Source organism: Sebastes umbrosus, chromosome 10, assembly GCF_015220745.1.
Source record: "Sebastes umbrosus isolate fSebUmb1 chromosome 10, fSebUmb1.pri, whole genome shotgun sequence".
Classification (NCBI taxonomy): domain Eukaryota; kingdom Metazoa; phylum Chordata; class Actinopteri; order Perciformes; family Sebastidae; genus Sebastes; species Sebastes umbrosus.
The window spans coordinates 27,436,694-27,454,216 of NC_051278.1; the positions used below are offsets into that span (position 1 = coordinate 27,436,694).

Below are 17,523 nucleotides of genomic sequence, written 5' to 3' on the forward strand. Positions count from 1 at the left end.
CCGAGTTGGAGCCTGTCGTCTCTGAGCAGCTGTCAATCACTCGCAAACTCCGACCAAACGGTCAAACTAGGCAGCGCTGATCAAATATGAATCAATATTCTGTTACTGTAATGCCTATTTCTCGCCTGAAATGTTTTCAGAAACATCTTGTAGTGTACTGTTTAGCTGTAAAATTTGTAAATTTGTGACATTGACTTGATTTGGGACTTGAAATACCAAGCACCGCCCACCAGCCGGAGCACAGCCAATAGAAACGCTCTCTCTCTGAAATGACCTGTGATTTTTTAAAGCCTAAAAACAGAACCATGAGGAGGTGCAGAAGTCTAGTTTTCTCTCAGAACACTTGAATTAGAATATGCTGAAAGGTTATTATGGAATTTTTGCCCAATGATGCCAAAAATATCTGCCTACTGCAGCTTTAAATCTTTACAACTTAGTTTTCAACCAGCTCCTCTCATTATGTTCTGTTAATCTACACAGTATCACATGAGTAGGGAACTTAGAGATAACAGAGATGCATGACTGTAATCATTATCACAAAGACACACCGTCTTTGTCTACCATCATTAATCACAACAACAACTGTGTTTGTTACCGTTGAAGAGTTCATTAAACTTAGTTTCTGACAAACTGTTGCAGTGTGGTGAAGGTTCTTGTATGATCCAAAGAGGTTTGCTGGGCTACAAATGTGCACCGTGAAAAGCACTTTCACGGTCTGTGTGGAAAATAGAGTCTGACTGATCTCTGAGATTCCACTCGTGTTACGGCTAAAAGGTAGAAAAATGCACAGCAGACTTTGTTGATCAGTGGCAATGTTTTACTTATAGTAGTTTTCACAACAGCTGACAGAAATGTTCACAACCTTTTCATCACATTGAGCAAAAGCACCATATAAAGTGCTGTGTAACAGAAATATAAAACACAGTACAAAGTACAAAAATCAGCATTATGGAATCACATCAGTCAATATCAATATGTACAAAAAAAACATATTTGCAAGCAAAATTATAACATAAAAACTTGCATTGTACAGCAGTGATATGGTGACATCAGTCATACAAAAGGGTTTATTCATTTCATGATTCATATCAAAAATGTGCTTTGATTTCCAACATTAGTGCAAGTGTAATTAAGAGTTTAATTAAAAAGTGTTTCCCATTGGAATTAGGTTGCCGAGCCATGACAGTGAACAGACAGAGGCTGGCACGTTTATAAAAAGCCTGTTGGCACAGTAACACACTGCTACGTTTGCTGAGAGCACTGCATACCAACATCACTCTATATAGAAATGTGATCAAATTTACAGTTTGAAATATAAAGCATTTATTCTCAGAAGCAGCTCAGTTCACACATTAAATAATTAAAAAACATTCATGTAATACAATAAGTCTCTTTAAAAATGATTATTTAAAATGATGAAAAAAAATCCCTGCAGATTCCCTTATGCCCTGCGTCCCTCTGAGGTCAAGTCAGAGATGCTGTGTGTGATGTTTGACATGTATTTTATGACCACCACAGTTTGCTTCTGGTGGAAACTGGAATTTAAAAAAGACTTAGTAAGTACCTCTTTTTTATTTATTTTTTCAGTTTGCGACTTTTCAGCAAAGTGACAGTGTGCCACATCTGTGCAGGAGTGCATAATGTGTCTTTATTTTGTCAAGAGATGATACCACAGTCTTTTAAAGCCACATATGGCGTCCTCTCATGAGAGTTTCATCTGGGCCCGCGGGATGTGGTTCATCATTAAGTGGTCGCTGGAAATAGAGACATTAAGAGCGGTCAAAGGCAGGCAGAGTCGAATGAATCAGTCATGTGCTTTCTGCATGACACGTGGATATGTGTGTGTGTGTGAATAGATCTAGTAGATGCATGTTTGTGCTACTTACTCATAGACGTCAGAGTACTTCATTCTCCTGTAGTACTTTGCTAGTTTGATAGAGAAGATGATGCTGGGGATGAAGAAGATCAAGCACCAGCCCAGACTGAACCAGAATGCGTTCTAAAGAGAGAGAGAGAGAGAGAGAGCATGGGTACAATGCAGGACAGATAAAAACTAGTTCCTACTCTTCAGACTTGAGAAGAAATCGATTAGTGATGACGATGTGCAGCTGTAGGTGGAGCCAACAACATCTGATCCTCACCAGAGACTCGACAATGTGTGAGCAGAGGATAATCTCAGCAGAGTCCACAGCGGCCGCCACCGGCCCACAGCGGCCCACCTGCTGCGTGATCTGAGGGAGGATACACAGATCAGTAATACAGACGCATGCTTTATCTGCTTTGAGTGCATGCACAGTGTGTTAAAAGTGTAAAAAAAATGTGAACAAACTTTACCGTGACGTTGGCCCAGTCAGCATAAACAATGAAGTAACCCAGCTGACAGTCCAAAAACTTCCTGCTCTCCTAGGACCGTGAGAGAGACAAAAGAGAGTAAATTCCACACATTTTCTCCCAGCTTTATGAGGGAAGTCATGAGGAACCAGTGTGTGTCTCTCAGCATGTGGAATTCTGGGTAAATCCTCTGAAGTGACCCGTAAATAACTGCAATGGCAGCATGCTTAGGCGAGGCAATTAGGTTATTTATATAGCCCATTTCATGCACAGAGAGAGGCAATTCAAAGTGCTTCACATAATGCATTAAATCATTAAAGGATAAGTCTGGTGATATTCTGTATTTCTCCTACTGTCAACATCCGATGAAAAAAACAAAACCACCAACAATTACCTTAATCCAACTAACAAGTATTGTCTGTGCAGCAAAGTTCTGACACAGCGTATAGACTTTGTGCATAAATGAGCCACACTGTTGCACTGGGAGACAAGTTCCTTCATTATGGGTACTGTAGTTTATTTTGAATCAATCACACGTACACAGTCCTGGTGCAGTAAATATTCACTAAAGCACCAGATGTGCATTAAACTGCAGCTTAAAACAGTCCAAAACAAATGCAGTATGTACTGCTGTTTGGCCAACTTTTGCTTAAAACTACAATGCCCAGCTGTTTTAGGAAATTACTGAGTCTTTTTTACAAAAAAAAACTGTTTCTTATAGCATTAACAATTTTTGTCTTCACTAGAAAATAATGGGCTTGGGGCCACATACACGGTTGGGAAGTCTGAGGGTATCCAGATTGATGGACTAAGTGGTTCCCAACCTTTTTCCTTAAGGGACCCCTTTTCTATCATTGAGTAAACTGACGACCCCTGACTAAGTGACATATTTTATGGATATTTCATATTATATTCAATGCATAACATTAACAGTACAGAACAGCTGATAAACTGTATAGTTAAACGAAATAATGAACACAATAACTGCAGGGAGTTTGTGTAAAATGAGCAATTTGGATGAATTTTGAGCAGATTATTTCCTGTGAATGCTGCATCAGAGATGAGTTTTCCTGTTATTTTTAGGAACTTTTAATACAATTCTCTGTCTGTATTATGTTTTTTTTTTAAATTTTTAACAATCATACATACTTAATAGGCTTCCTTTTTGACAAATTCAGTGTTTTCTTCTCCCTGGCGCTTGGTTCTATCAGCACTTTGGTTGTTTTGACTGCGTACTTTTTTAATGCAGGACGAGGCTGTTTAGCAGAGAGGGAAGACTGGGAAAATAGTTTGTGTTCAGGTCTTCACCGTGTCCTTATCCTGTTTATATCTTAGATAATAATCCAAACTTTAAAAATAACAATATCATTAAGTTTTCTTCAGGGAAATGAATGAAATGCTGAGGTATAGGCCGTATTTTTTACATTTTATTTTTTAAGTCAAGCAGGCCTCGCGACCCCCGGGACCCCCGGGACCCCCGGGTTGGGAACCAGTGGACTAACACATTGTTAGTTTAGGTCTTTTTCATGGGAAAATTTAGAACAACATCAGTCTTATCCTTTAACTAGAACATTGATGATGATTATGCAGGTGAAGGGAAGTGCAAGGCAGCTAATTAAAGTAAATGCTTACGTTCCAGTCAATTACAGTGGAATTAAAGTTGGATTTAAAGGTCATTAAAATCAGGCCAGGTCAGTTTGTTCCAGTTTGTTTGTGACGACTCTGAGGAGCTCTGAGGTCTGTCCATGTTTAGATTGGACCCTGAGGACGTTAGCGGACCACCCAGAGGGTCCACATTGTAGGAGGACAGTCAGAGATGTATATGCACTTTAAACCCTAATCTACGACACGCTGGACCGAATGCAGACTACCAAGAATTGGTGTAATATGTTCAGTTTTCATTCTTTTTGTTACGATCCTACCAGCAAAGTGACACAATATGTCATCCCGGACCCCTCAGTACATCTTTGTCTCTTCAATGGAACTACTGCTTAGTTGCTAAAAAGCTTGCATAACTAAATACAATTGTACACTAAAAGGGAATTCATGGAAATTCCCACTGCGGATGTGGAACCAATATGCACACTGTTTCAGCTACAAGCAGCACAACTCCTCCTCGCCCCCTCCGGCTAAATGACTGACCGACCGCAGGCATTAGCAGACCACATGGAGCACTATTTCCTTCCAACTCATGTGACTCGTGGCTCTACTCACGGTCTTGACGATCTGTGTCGTATTCGTGTTGAGGAAGTCTTGTGCTGCGCCAACGTTGCTCAGCACCTCCCCCACTGTTCCCTGGAAGAGCCGGAGAGGAGAAAATGAGCCACGCAGGAAGAAAGAGAGGAGAGTGACCTTTATTCTCGGCAACTCCAGGTGTCAGTCAGTGCACTCACATTGATTTTGTCTGCTTTGGATCCGAGGCTCCTGATGGTCGAGTTCAGGTTTTCCTGAGGACAAAAGCAATAGATGTCTATGTAAAAAAGAAAAAACAGAATGAGGAGAAGGCGGCCGAGATGGGGCGGGCTACTCACCAGTTGTGGGATGAGTGTTGTTTCTATGTCGGCCTGGATCTGCCTCAGGTCCCAGCCCTCATTTTGGAGCTCTTTTCGAATATCATTGTCAACCTAGATGCAAGCAAATGGTTGGTTAGTAGAAAGAACACAAGCATCAAGAAAAAAATGGTATTCAGTTAGGAGGAATCATGTGACGTGTTCATAGCTCAGAAAAGCAGAGTATAATGTATTATGTGACTCACTTGTAGTGCAGCAAGCTCATCAAGTCTATCTGCTGTTGTATTCAGATTGATGCTGGAAATGTTGTTCATCTGAGAGAGACAAGCAAAGAACACTGGATCACACTTACATGTTACATGTGGATACATGTACACAAAGATACATGAAAGCCCATGAATGATGCCTACCTGCTGTGTGACAGCAGCGGAGTCGAAATTTGAAGCCTTGTTGGAGAAGCTGCGGAGTTGGTTTATCTCTTCCGCGGACAGGAGACTGATGGTGGACAGAGTGATGTCTGTTTTGTCAAATTGCTGCTGGATCTCCTCCGTGTACTGCGTGTGACCGACAGACACGTTTCAACATGAGTTTAATAAAGTTATTGTAGGTTTTGACCATTATTTAATTTGAACAATTTAAAAGGAGCGTCAGGAAACTCACTTTAGTCACGTTGAGCAGGTCTTCAAGGTCAATGTGTTCGGACAAGTGGAGCGTTGTCCACAGAGGCTGGTTTTCCTCACAGTCTCTGCAAACATTAACATCAAGTCAAACTTATTTGTACAGCACCGGATTGACGAACCCCCGCTAACTTTAAAAAGAAAAAATATTTTTTTTTCTGGGGTATAATGGATGTCACAAGAGAGCAAATGAACCTAAACTACATGAAGACAAGCCTGTGTGTATGCATGCACATGTGTATACACATCAGAATCACATACCTATAGATATCAGAGATATTAATGCTGGTTTTCAATCCCAAAGCTGGACCTATCTCCAACCCTGGAATTAAACCTGGAGTATCAATGAACTGTGGAGAGAGGAGGCAACAATGTTAACACAAAGATATCTCACACAGCGTCTTTGTATTTCTGATGCATGCAGATATGTGTGTGTGCAGGCAGTGGTGGATGAAGTACCTGAAAGTAAAATAATGAGTAAAAGTACAGATATCTAACCAGTAAATGACTTTAGTAGAAGTTAAAGTCACCAATTAGAATATGACTTGAGTAAAAGTCTTAAAATATCTGTTATTTAAGTATCAAAAGTAATTTTCTGATATTAAATGTAATTAAGTATTGAAAGTAAAAGTACAAGTAAATGCTGTTAATAAAAAAGCAAGCAAGTCTGAGTTTATTCCTCTTAACATGTACACCACCTTAAAAATGGAGGCGGCATTACACTTGAAGAAAAACTTCACAATTGAAAGGATTTAAAGAACAAAATACAGTTTTTCCTTCCCTAATAGGCGCAAGTAGCATGTAGTATGATCTGACAAGCAGCCTCGAATCGAAACTTAACTAAGGCTTTGAGAGCACTTTGTTTGCACTTGCCAATCACATGAATGATGTAACTTGTAAGCTGGGACGTATGTATCGAAGTAAAAGTACACATTTTATTTGAGAAATGTAGTGGAGTAAAAGTTAAAGTTGACATGAATATAAAAACTCAGGTAAAGTACAGATACGCCCAAAAAATACTTAAGTACTGTAACAAAGTATTATTACTTTGTTGCATTACACCACTGTGTGCAGGTGTACGTTGTTGTTGTTTTTATCACTACCTTTAGCAGCTGTCCGTTGCTCCAGGGCCGACAGAGCAGAGTGTAGGCGTTCCCGCCCAGCAGGAACAGCAGCAGCACCACTATCATGAACAGCCAGGAGAAGAGGAAGCTGAAACCTGCCCCCCTGCAACCACATCCAGGTCAGAGGTCAAACAAGAGGCCAGGAGGTGAAACAGTTTCCATGTTTCCCCCCTCTGAATAAGAGCATCGGCTGTGTGACTAAAAATGACATTACAACCAGGAACTCACATGATGAGGAAGGTGCCTCCACAATCTGCCGTGCAGGAGCGCTCTGTTGGCTCCGCTTTGGAGGTCAGACCCAGAGGGCCCAGGACCAGTCCCAGGATGTTACACACCACCACCAGGAGGACCACGCAGCTCAGGGCCACACACACTCCCCATCTGGAGAAGAATACACACAGTGATGACTGATGTTTTGTCTTTTTCTTGCATTGATCACGTGAGTTTGCACATCCACATCCTTTTTACCTAATGCTCTCGGCTCTCTCGACCTCTGGTGTGACCTTGCCGATTTCTCTCTGCAAGTGGTTCAGACTCTCCGACACGTTGGTCAGAGCAGATAAAGGGATTTTATCGGTAATCCGGGAGATCTGTGTTTTTATGTTACCCAACACCTGCTTGCTGTCTAAAAAAAACACACACAAACACATATATCTTTTTTAAATTGATCTCATATCATCTTACAACTAAATAAAGTTGATTAAAAAACTAATATTTGAAAGAGAAGTTAAGGTGTGACAGTATATGTGCTCACTCACTTTGAACTATATCCTTGGTGTCATTGGTCACCGTCTGGGGGATGCTGTCGAAATAGTCCTCCACCTGAAAGGCAGTGCATTCATTTTCATAATAGAAATAGTTTTTCAAATATAATGTTTAAATTGAGTCGTATCTTTCTGTCAAGCTCTTTTCTATGAAGCAGTAGCTTTGTTGTAGTCAGCCAGGGATTCAACTCGGTTTACACACATTAGCTTCAGTGTATAGCAAAACAATTATTACATCAACCTTTGGTTAAAACTTTTTAACGGTTCACGGTCTTCCCTTTATCTGTCCACTTAATTATTATCATATTTCTTTTTATCAGAAGTCACTGACCTCCTTGATTTTGGATTTGAGATTGGCTTTGTTGACTTCATCCACTGCAGATTGGATCTCGTCCAAGCTGGGAGTCTGTAGAGAACAACCACAAACATGCAACCGTTGTGACCAGCAATCACATGAAATGACATGTTGTACTTTAAACTCACAGAAGGGGGCAGCAGACTTCAGCAAAACAAACATTTACAAGTTTTCATAGACGTTATTAAAGAGCCACAGGCCCATAATAAAATGGGTTGATACCAAAGAACAATGAATGGTGGTTCTACTTTTTGTCAATGTCTTATTCTTGTTGTCATGATGGAGATTATATATTATACTGTACATTCCCTTAATACTGATGAGGAGACGAGACAAGATGAGAGGAGAGGAGAGGAGAGGAGAAGAGAGGAGAGGAGAGGAGATGACACGAAAGGAGAGGATAGGAGAGGATACAAGAGGATTGGATAGGAGAGGAAATGAGAGGAGAGGACACAAGGGGAGAGGAGAGGAGAGGAGAGGAGAGGAAATGAGAGGAGAGGAGACGAGAGCAGAGGAGAAAAGACGAGAAGAGACAAGAGGGAAGGAGAGGAGACGAAAGGAGAAGAGAGGAAAGGAGACAAGACAAGAGGAGAGAGAATGGAAGGAGACAAGACGAGAGAAGAGGAGACAAAATGAGAGGAAAAGACAGGAAAGAAGACGAGAGGCGATGAAAGGCAAGGAGAGGAGCGGAAACGGGGGGAGGAAAAAAGGAGAGGATGAGAGAGGACGAGAGGAGAGTCTGTATGTGTCAGAGTTAGAGGAGTGTAGGAGGAATAGAGAAGAACAGATGGGAGGAGGACAAATCAGCTGTTCAGACAAAGCCAAAAATGAAGAGCTATTATCATGTGTCACAGTGTCTCAGCCTGCGTCAGAGAGGTAGTTTGTATTGCATAAATGATTCTTCCTGTTGCTTCATGATGATGTCTTGTCAAACTCAGTAACTGTGCTGATTCCTAGTCCGTTACTTCAGGAAGTTTGTCATCTCCTCTATTGTGCAAAACGACTGAGCTGACGGGAATCTCTCTTTCTACATACTAGGTTACACAGAGTCAGTGCTTACAGTGATGGAGGTGTCCAGTGTTAGCTTCTGTAGCTCAGGCTTCAGGTTGGCACAGTCGTTGCATTTTGCCTTGGATAAAGTCTGATTGATGTGGTTTTTAACAGCAGTGACATTGGCCTGGAGGCGGTCCACGCTGGACTGCAGCTGGGCCAGAGAGGAGTTCAGCTGGTTCAGTTCGACACTGGTGTCTACAGTCTCTGTCCACACAAATGAAAAACACACAGATATTTAGTGAATGCACATGTTTCAAAAAGAATAATCATTTAAAGACCATGAGCTTTTTGATGCTGGCTTTGAAATCTAAAGTAATTTAAAAAGCTGAAATGAATAGAAACTCTGAACAAAAAGTGAGCACTATAAGAGAAAGATGATTGAGATATTTCCACGTTAAAAAAAAACAAATAAAAATGAAATACAAATGAATGTAATTTCATTGCAGTTTTAGTTTTTTTAGCTATAATATATCACTACCGTAAAAAAAGGAGACAGCATGAATTTCCGGTCGTCACATTGAACCACAGAAATTGAATGGCCTTGACCTTGATTTGACTGCTTCACATCGGACACTCAAGTAGCACAAAGATTAAACATTAAACATTATGGCTATTCCTACACAGTTCTCCAACCATGTCCTTCTGTGACATTATACCTGGCACTAACAAAGTGGTAACAACACCCTAACAAAATAAAACTACTGTAAAACTAAAAGTAAACATATAAAAACTAAAACTAAACCTTTCTGAAAAATAAAAACTAAACTAAAACTAGTAAACACACTCTGAAAATTAACTAAAACTAAACTAAAACTAGATAACACACTCTGAAAAATAAGTAAAACTAGTTAAAACACTCTGAAAACTAAGTAAAACTAAACTAAAACTAGTTAACACACTCTGAAAACTAACTTAAACTAAAATAAAACTTGAAAAAACACTCTGAAAACAAACTAAAACTAAACTAAAATGAAATTGAAAAGTCAAAACTAAAGTAAAATTCAAAACAAATTGAAAATTCAAAAACTATTATAAGCATGGTCTGGAAGTTTAAACTGAAGAATTGTAAAAATATAAAGTTTATTATTATGTTGTATTATCTAAGGAAGCCTATGACACAGGTTAAAATGCTTTACTTATTTTGATGTAGGCTTTCTGCAGCCAAAGTATTGTCAGGTACTCAATATAGTTGGCCCGTGCACTGTATGATTGTTTCTGTACTTGTATGTGTTTCTGTATATTACTTTTTGCTTCTTTTTTTTATGCAATAACTAATAAAACAGCTCGTCACAAAAAGGAAACATGTCATTATTCATCAAGCTTTTCATTGTCAGGGTAGGAAGTGAAAAACACAATGCATTCATAAGCAGGACAGCGCCTACATGATTACTGATCTCCTGTCAGACATGCACACAAGTGTTTACACGCTCAGAGTGAAACAGGACAGAGCGTACAGGTACCTTGGTCCAGCAGTCTGACTGAGTGCAGCGCCGGGTCCAGGGTTCCTCTGAATCGCTCCTCGATCTCTGTTCCCAGCTGAGGCCCAATGGCTAAAAATCAAACAGACAGACAGGTGAGTGGTGGTTAATAATCACATGTTGAGAACAGTCACTGCATCGCAGCCGTTAAGAGTGAACAAAAGTGCTTCCTCTATTTTGACATAATTAGTTCCCTGTTCTTACCGTCTAGGTTCCTGGTAACCTCCTGTACGGTTCTGTAGCTCTCATTCACCACATGGTGGACTTGCTGGAGATAGGCAGAGGGAAAGCAAACTATTTCAAAGTGTGCACATAAGATATTGGTTGAAATACAACATACAGTAGGTCGGTGACTGATTACAGGCGCTAATGCATGGCAGCTTTTTACAAATGAAGAACAAACACAACGCTAACCTGCTGCTCCGCCAACCTTTTCTCTTGTATCTCGAGATAAGTGTGTTGACACTGCAGAGTGCAGAGCTGGCCTTTAATCAGGGTACTGACTGGAGAACCGAGGGTCTGTTTGCATCTCACACAAAAGCTGTCGATTCACAGCACATTGATGGCGAGGGGGGGGGGGGTGGAGGACGGAATGTGACTTATCTGATAAACGCTGCCGCATTGAGGGCCGAGACCTTTGACCTTTGTATATTTCCATATGCTCTTCAATCGAGAGGTTTTCTCTTACCTCCGGCAAAGCAGTGATGAAGGAGCGGATGTTGTCTAGAGTTTTGTTGAGCTCCACTTGACTCTGGTCCACGCTCACTTTGACGGCTTCGTTACTTTTGAACATGCATATGTTCCCAGCACTACAAACACACACACACACACACACACACATGATTAAATGTGTGTTATGAACATAATCCAAGGGAGACACACACAGAGGCAGCGAGGCATGCACATTCAAGCTGTCTTTATTCGATGCTAATTTCAGATAACACATCATTATGCTGTTCAAAAATACACACACACACACACATACTCACAAGATAATGACTGTGGTGACGAATGCAGTCCAGTAGAGAGTTCTCCTGCGACAGTGAATGGAGGAAGTCTGCTTCTGGTACATCTTCCCACCACAGTTGCCACAGCAGCGACAGCACGCCAAGAAGAAACCAACTATGGGCATCAGGACGATGTACAGGATGCCGATGGCCGTACACACCAGGAAACCCACTTCATACGCCAGGACCTGAACACACACACAAACACACAGATACATACATGTCACATTGTGGTCTGTTGTGACGTCAAACGCCGCGAGACATCAGCAGACGGTTTTGCATTACTGTGGTGACAGTCCATGATCAGAGTGAATGAAAGAGTCTCAGTAACTTCAGTCGACTGGGATAAATACACACAGGCTGCTTCAACGTTAAACGCTCTCAGATTACCAGCTCGAAGGGCTCTGAGGAGGGTGTGTCTGTTTTTTTTTTCCCAGTTTGTTTTTGAATATATAAAACTCATGTACGTTCACTTACTTCTTTGATGAGTTCTTGATTTGACTGCACTTGGTCAACATCCTGGACGATTTTCAGGATCAGATCTAAAGGGAAATCAAAAAAGTTTTTTGTGACTCTGTGAATAAGACAGAGAGGCCAGCGATGGCTAATTGCTAGTCTACTCCTCTGTCCCAGTTATCCGTGAACAATAGCCCGGCCTTGGGGACAATGTGTCCTGTGCTCCGTACAAACATTTTAATCTCTCACATTGTAAAAGTGGAAATCTGACACGTCCATCTTGTGGTTACTAGGAAACCAGGACAGCTTTCAGGAGAGATAGGATTTTACACACAAAAAAACAATACAAAGCCTGCAGTTTATGGTCTCACTGAACACCGGATATTATTCACAATATTCACAACAAAACACAGGAGCAGGTAACTGAGATGACGCGTTGTTCAGGCGCTATTCACACAAGCTATTTGTGTCGTTCTCACCATCTGTCATGTCAGATTGCAGTCTGGTATAAATGTCCCGGAAATTTGCATTTTACCTCATTGCTTTGCATTTCTCCTTTTGTGTTTTAATTTAAAAATGCTTTACTTTAAATATTATTCTAATATTAAGCCTCTGTTTGACCCCCTGCCTTTGGGAAGAACAGAAACATTGATCGTTTCCTCACTAACATTTATAACCTCAGCTCTTATCATAGAGCAATGGTTGACGGTTTGTTTAAACAACTGCTGTTGACGCCTACTGGTTCACATGGAAGAGGTGAAACACACGTCTCTTTATGCGTCATTAAGTAAGTGGCTATTGAATGAAATTCCACTCACAATATCAATATCCAACATGATGATCATGGAGAACAATTACTTTGAACTGGGAAAAGGTTGTTCAACATGTTTTTGTGTGTATTTGTTCTCTATTTTGAAACCAATACCCAGCAGGAAGTAATAGAAAAGGGTTTAATAGAGCAATTACAACACGTAACCGGGGCAGACAAAACACCACAGGTGTGACACAAGTCGGAGTAAGAGGAAACATCGGCCTGAAAACATCAAAACAGGACATAAAGGTTAAAGATTGACCGGGCTAAATACAAGAATTTCCATTAACATTTTTCTGTGTTGTATTAGGGGAGGTGAGAGGGTTAAAACTGACATGTCACCTTTGTCCCTGTATGGAAACTTTGCATGTGGCAGGACTTCAGTGGAATTTAAATTGCACCTGGTTGCTCTGTGAGCTAACGCCTGGACAAAGCGAACAAAGTAGGGCTGTCACAGTTAATGCGTTAATAACACGTTAACACAAATTTGTTTTAACGCCACTAATTTCTTTAACGCATTATCGCAAATTGCAATTCTTAGGTTGTAGTGGGCTCAGTTATAAAGTGTGAAGATGCTGTCATCATATGAAACTAGAAAACCTAAAGATTCCATTGGTACCAATCATGTCATACTAGCTTGTTACGAAGGAGGCGAAATAACGCTCCAAAGTTACTCTAAACTTTGGTGAGGAAAAACTGTCATAGCCATTGTCAAAGGGGTCCCTTGACCTCTGACCCCAAGATATGTGAATGAAAATGGGTTCTATGGGTACCCACGAGTCTCCCCTTTACAAACATGAACACTTTCTGATAATCACATGCAGTTTGGGGCAAGTCTTAGTCAAGTCAGCACACTGACACACTGACAGCTGTTGTTGCCTGTTTGGCTTCAGTTTGCCATGTTATGATTTGAGCATATCTTTTATGCTTAATGCAGTACCTGTGAGGGTTTCTGGACAAAAATTGTATTTGTTTTGTGTCGTTAATTGATTTCCGATATTACATATTTACATACATTTGCATAAAGGAAGCATATTTTCCCCCTCCAATGTTATTAGGAGTATTAAAGCTTCAGTAGGCAGAATGTTTTTGGCATCATTGGGCAAAAATCCCATAATAACCTTTCAGCATATTGTAATTCAAGTGTTCTGAGAGAAAACTAGACTTCTGCACCTCCTCATGGCTCTGTTTTCAGGCTTTAAAAACTTTGGCCAATCACAGGTCATTTCAGAGAGAGCGTTCCTATTGGCTGTGCTCCGGCTGGTGGGCGGTGCTTGTTATTTCCTCAACTGATCTCAACATGGCAAACTTTCTCATTTTACAGCTAAACAGTACACTACAAGATGCTTCTGAAAACATTTGAGGTGAGAAATAGTCATTACAGTAACAGAATATTGATTAATATTTGATCAGCGCTGCCTAGTTTGACCGTTTGATCAGAGTTTGTGAGTGATTAACAGCTGCTCAGAGACGGCAGGCTCCAGCTCGGCTCTGATTGGTTGTTTTCCTTCAGTCTGTGAAATCTTGCAGATGTCATTAGGAGCACCGGAGGACACAGAGGACCATGATTTTTTTTTTCAGGTTACCTGTTTCATGTACTACTGTCAGGATATAGTGACTGTTTTATAGAAAATAACTTTTTTAAATCATATTTGCTCCCTTTCCATCCACTGCAGCTTTAAATACTTGACAAATCTCCCTTTAAGGTACATCTTGAACAGATAATGTGCCATTAATTTGCAATAAATGGTGATTAAATATGGACAATCATGCGATTAATCGCAATTAAATATTTGAATCGATTGACAGTAATAGAATAATGTTATGACGAAGTAAACAGGATCCTATGTGTCAGAACATGATGAGATTCAAGATGTTTGATTAGTGAGTAATACTGACAACACTGACCTTTAGGAAAAGGGTTAGGCTGGACTGTTTGGAGGAAGGACTGGACCAGAGCTTCCATGAAGCCCATCTCCTCTACCGTGTCCTGGTACTGGGGCTGGGTGAGGCTCTGTGGGGCTGCAGCTGCTGGACAAGCGGTCTGTGGGGGGACAGACTGGGCCAGGCTGAGCCCCAGCAGCAACAAGCCAACTCCAGCGCTGCCCTGCCACCTCCAACACCTCACGCTCTCATGTAACCCCATGTCTACAGGTGAGATGGATGGGGAAAGACTAGGCCGGACAAAATGGGCTGATCACCTCATGGCACGGGCTCTCTCTCTCGATGCGTCTGGAAAACAAGACAATAAAAGGCTGAATACAATGACACCCTCATACGAGGCAGGAGAATTAGAGATTGAAGAAGAAACCCACAGACTGAGTCACAGAGAAAGAGGTCGCAGCGCGGTTCGTTACAAAATGGCAACGGTAAAAAAAAAAAAGCTGTTTTGCAGAAGAGTTGAACGATGACATTTTGTAATTTTGGGAAATATAAATGTTAAGCCAACGCTTATTTTAGTTTCTGAGGAAAAACAGTGACCTTTAAACTTCTGTTTTATACTTCTACACTTAACCAGATACTGTGGAGTTTGGTCATGGAGTACAGGAAGTGCTGACATTTAAAAGTTACAGGAAAAGTCCTGGGAAAAAAAATGATCATTACAACAGGGTGATGTCACTCTGCTGTGTTCATAGTGTAAACACAGAAAAGCTGCCTCATACCTGCATCACCTCTGTTTATACAAACTCATGCTTGTCTCTCAGGACAACAGTGTGCCCATATGCAGCTCTGTAGAGTCCATGGGGACAGTAAAGTATATATCTAACTTAAATTCACGAAACTCCCGCACAATATATAATCATCAACTGTATGTCTTTGTAGGTGTAGCCTTCTTAAGCAAATAACATGAGGGTAAGGCCCTTAAGGAACTGAACACATCTACTTCCTCTTATGGTTAAAGCCAGCTGTGGAAGCAGTTGTGTAGATAACAGAATGATCCTCTTTAACCTAACACACAGCAGCCTGAAGATATTTAATGTACATACAGCATCTACAGCATGGAAACCAACTGTCTGAGCAGTTCCTCCAAGTCCAGGCACTTGTCGGGGTGAGGATGTGAGTGAGAGGGTTAAAAAAGTGTGTGAAAAGAGGGACAGATAAGGAAGGAATAGAGGAAAACAAAACAGAGGAGAGCAGAGTGAGCTGTTTTCTCTGTCAACTCACCTTCCTCGGTCACGCTGCCCTGATCTCCAGTGATTCAGTGAGGGGCGTGTGACTCCTACAGACTGTTATGGTCCTGTAGAAACCTGATATGCTCTGCTCCTGCTGTAAAGTTGAAGCTGACTGTGTGCTCGCCTGACAAACACTGGCACTAGGAAGAGCGTGAGACGGAGGAGGGAGAAAGGGAGGGTCTTAAAGAGAGACCCAGGGAGAGAGAGAGAGGGAGGGGGTGACGTGGGAAAGAAGAAGAGGGAGAGTGGTGGGAAGGAAACAAATAATTGGTAGAGTTACCCTCACAACAAACAAATGGTAGTTTCCCCACTTTGCTTCCTGGACTCTGAAAGGTGTCTGTTCCTGTAAGGTTAGATATGTTTTATGCTGGATAAAATTCACCCAATCTCTCCAAGTGTCAGCCCACATCCGCAATGGTGTGTGGTGTCCAAACAAGCAACAACACAGCCCAAATATGCATGACAACATATCTGGGAAGGATACACTTGGGGGAAGGAAGTTTTGTGAGCACAGCAACATCTGGATGTTGCCAAGAAATCCTCCAAAATATTTCAGATTGTCCACATGTTATCACCAGCAAGTCAAGACAAATATTAAATCATTGCTCTACAGACTGAACTACGCCCTGTGTTTACTACTTTCAGGAGAAGAAGAACCACACTAGAACAAAATGGAGACATTGCTGTTACTCACCTATAACCTTCTTCAGCCACTTTGACGAGGGAGAGAATGAAACGGGGACAACTCTTCTCAGTTCATCAGTTTGTGAAGTCCAGTTGGTCAACTTGATCCCCAATCTGCTCGGCCTCGTGACACCGCCTGCCTGATCTGTAGATCTTCTGTTACACCGATGAGAGAGAATACATTTACATGAATAGGAACACGATGAACAAGAGGCAAAAATCTGATTTCTCTTTCTAACCCCTACTGATGCAAATGAAGCAGAAGGAAGGAGTTTACCTGTGACTGTCCTCGTCTCTTGTTTTTGCCTATCAGGTGCACAGATCACTTGTTGATCGCTCGCCCTGGTTCACCTCAATCAGAAGTCATCAATTACAGGCTGATCCTTTAATCTGCTACCAAGAGAGCTCTTACCAACTGGCTTTGGCAGGTGAGGACTAGCGAGGCCTTGCAGTGCTGCCAGTCGGTGGTTGTCCTAAATGATTCTGTGCTCCTGAAACAACAACAGCACCAGAATCCTGCTGGTTAGTCTGTTAAGTGTTGCGATGTGGATGTGATCCCTCACTGGCTTCCCAACCAGTGAAAGCACCGTTTTAACCATTACTTCAGGCTGAAATGGTACAAAATTGTAACATAAACTACTGATATGATATGGTTCAAAGTTCTCAAAAAGCCAGCTGGCTAAAAGCTAGTGTAACTGATTTTATCACACATACAGATCCCAAGGTGAAGAATTAGCTTCCATACACTTACACCAGACACTACTTTGTAACTTTTGTTAGATTAAAAGGTACACATCTGAAACATGTCATGAGCCTGTTATGGAAAATTTTTTTAAAAAATGTACTTATTAATACAAAAAAGTACTTATCTGGAGTGTCAACACTCGGCTCTTCTGTCTCCGTTTTGCCTTTTTGTTGTACAGTATATTTGATTAATTCATTGAGAAAACAGACACTTAGCTCTGCTTTATCATGTATCTATTACATACACTGCTATTGTCACATTTTATTTGTCATTTGTTATCATTCCTCTTTTCTTGCCAACCAACATGGCCTCCATCTTCTCCATTAGTTGTGCCCTGCCAAGACGGGATGAATAA

The 17,523-nt window shown here is 41.1% G+C and overlaps 1 protein-coding gene across 2 annotated transcripts; it reads right to left on the bottom strand.

Moving 5' to 3' along the window:
• Nucleotides 1-795: 795 nt before the first annotated feature.
• On the bottom strand, nt 796-16,976 carry prom2 (prominin 2). 2 transcript variants are annotated; one of them, XM_037782531.1, is made up of 26 exons: nt 16,701-16,976; nt 16,434-16,579; nt 15,732-15,919; nt 14,475-14,798; nt 11,777-11,841; nt 11,282-11,487; nt 10,981-11,101; nt 10,497-10,560; nt 10,275-10,364; nt 8,822-9,018; nt 7,738-7,812; nt 7,401-7,464; nt 7,111-7,267; nt 6,871-7,023; nt 6,622-6,745; nt 5,780-5,868; nt 5,502-5,586; nt 5,252-5,395; nt 5,087-5,155; nt 4,863-4,955; nt 4,725-4,778; nt 4,546-4,626; nt 2,335-2,403; nt 2,142-2,231; nt 1,887-1,999; nt 796-1,754 (listed from the first exon to the last, which is right to left on the bottom strand). In XM_037782531.1, exons 4-26 carry the CDS (start codon nt 14,710-14,712, stop codon nt 1,703-1,705), a joined length of 2,493 nt encoding a protein of 830 aa, XP_037638459.1. In that variant the 5' UTR covers nt 14,713-14,798; nt 15,732-15,919; nt 16,434-16,579; nt 16,701-16,976; the 3' UTR covers nt 796-1,702. The 2 variants fall into 2 exon arrangements, with proteins under 2 accessions (XP_037638459.1, XP_037638460.1); XM_037782532.1 differs by lacking the exons at nt 16,434-16,579; nt 16,701-16,976 and having other exon boundaries at nt 15,732-16,067.
• Nucleotides 16,977-17,523: the final 547 nt, after the last annotated feature.

What these genes read in the sequence shown, in the direction of transcription:
- prom2 (XM_037782531.1), bottom strand. Translation starts at nt 14,712, where the DNA reads ATGGGGTTACATGAGAGCGTGAGGTGTTGGAGGTGGCAGGGCAGCGCT. An exon ending in GCCTAACCCTTTTCCTAAAG is followed by an intron (nt 11,842 to 14,474) that starts GTCAGTGTTGTC and finishes ATTTCCCTTTAG; the next exon opens with ATCTGATCCTGAAAATCGTC. An exon ending in ATCAAGAACTCATCAAAGAA is followed by an intron (nt 11,488 to 11,776) that starts GTAAGTGAACGT and finishes GTGTGTGTTCAG; the next exon opens with GTCCTGGCGTATGAAGTGGG.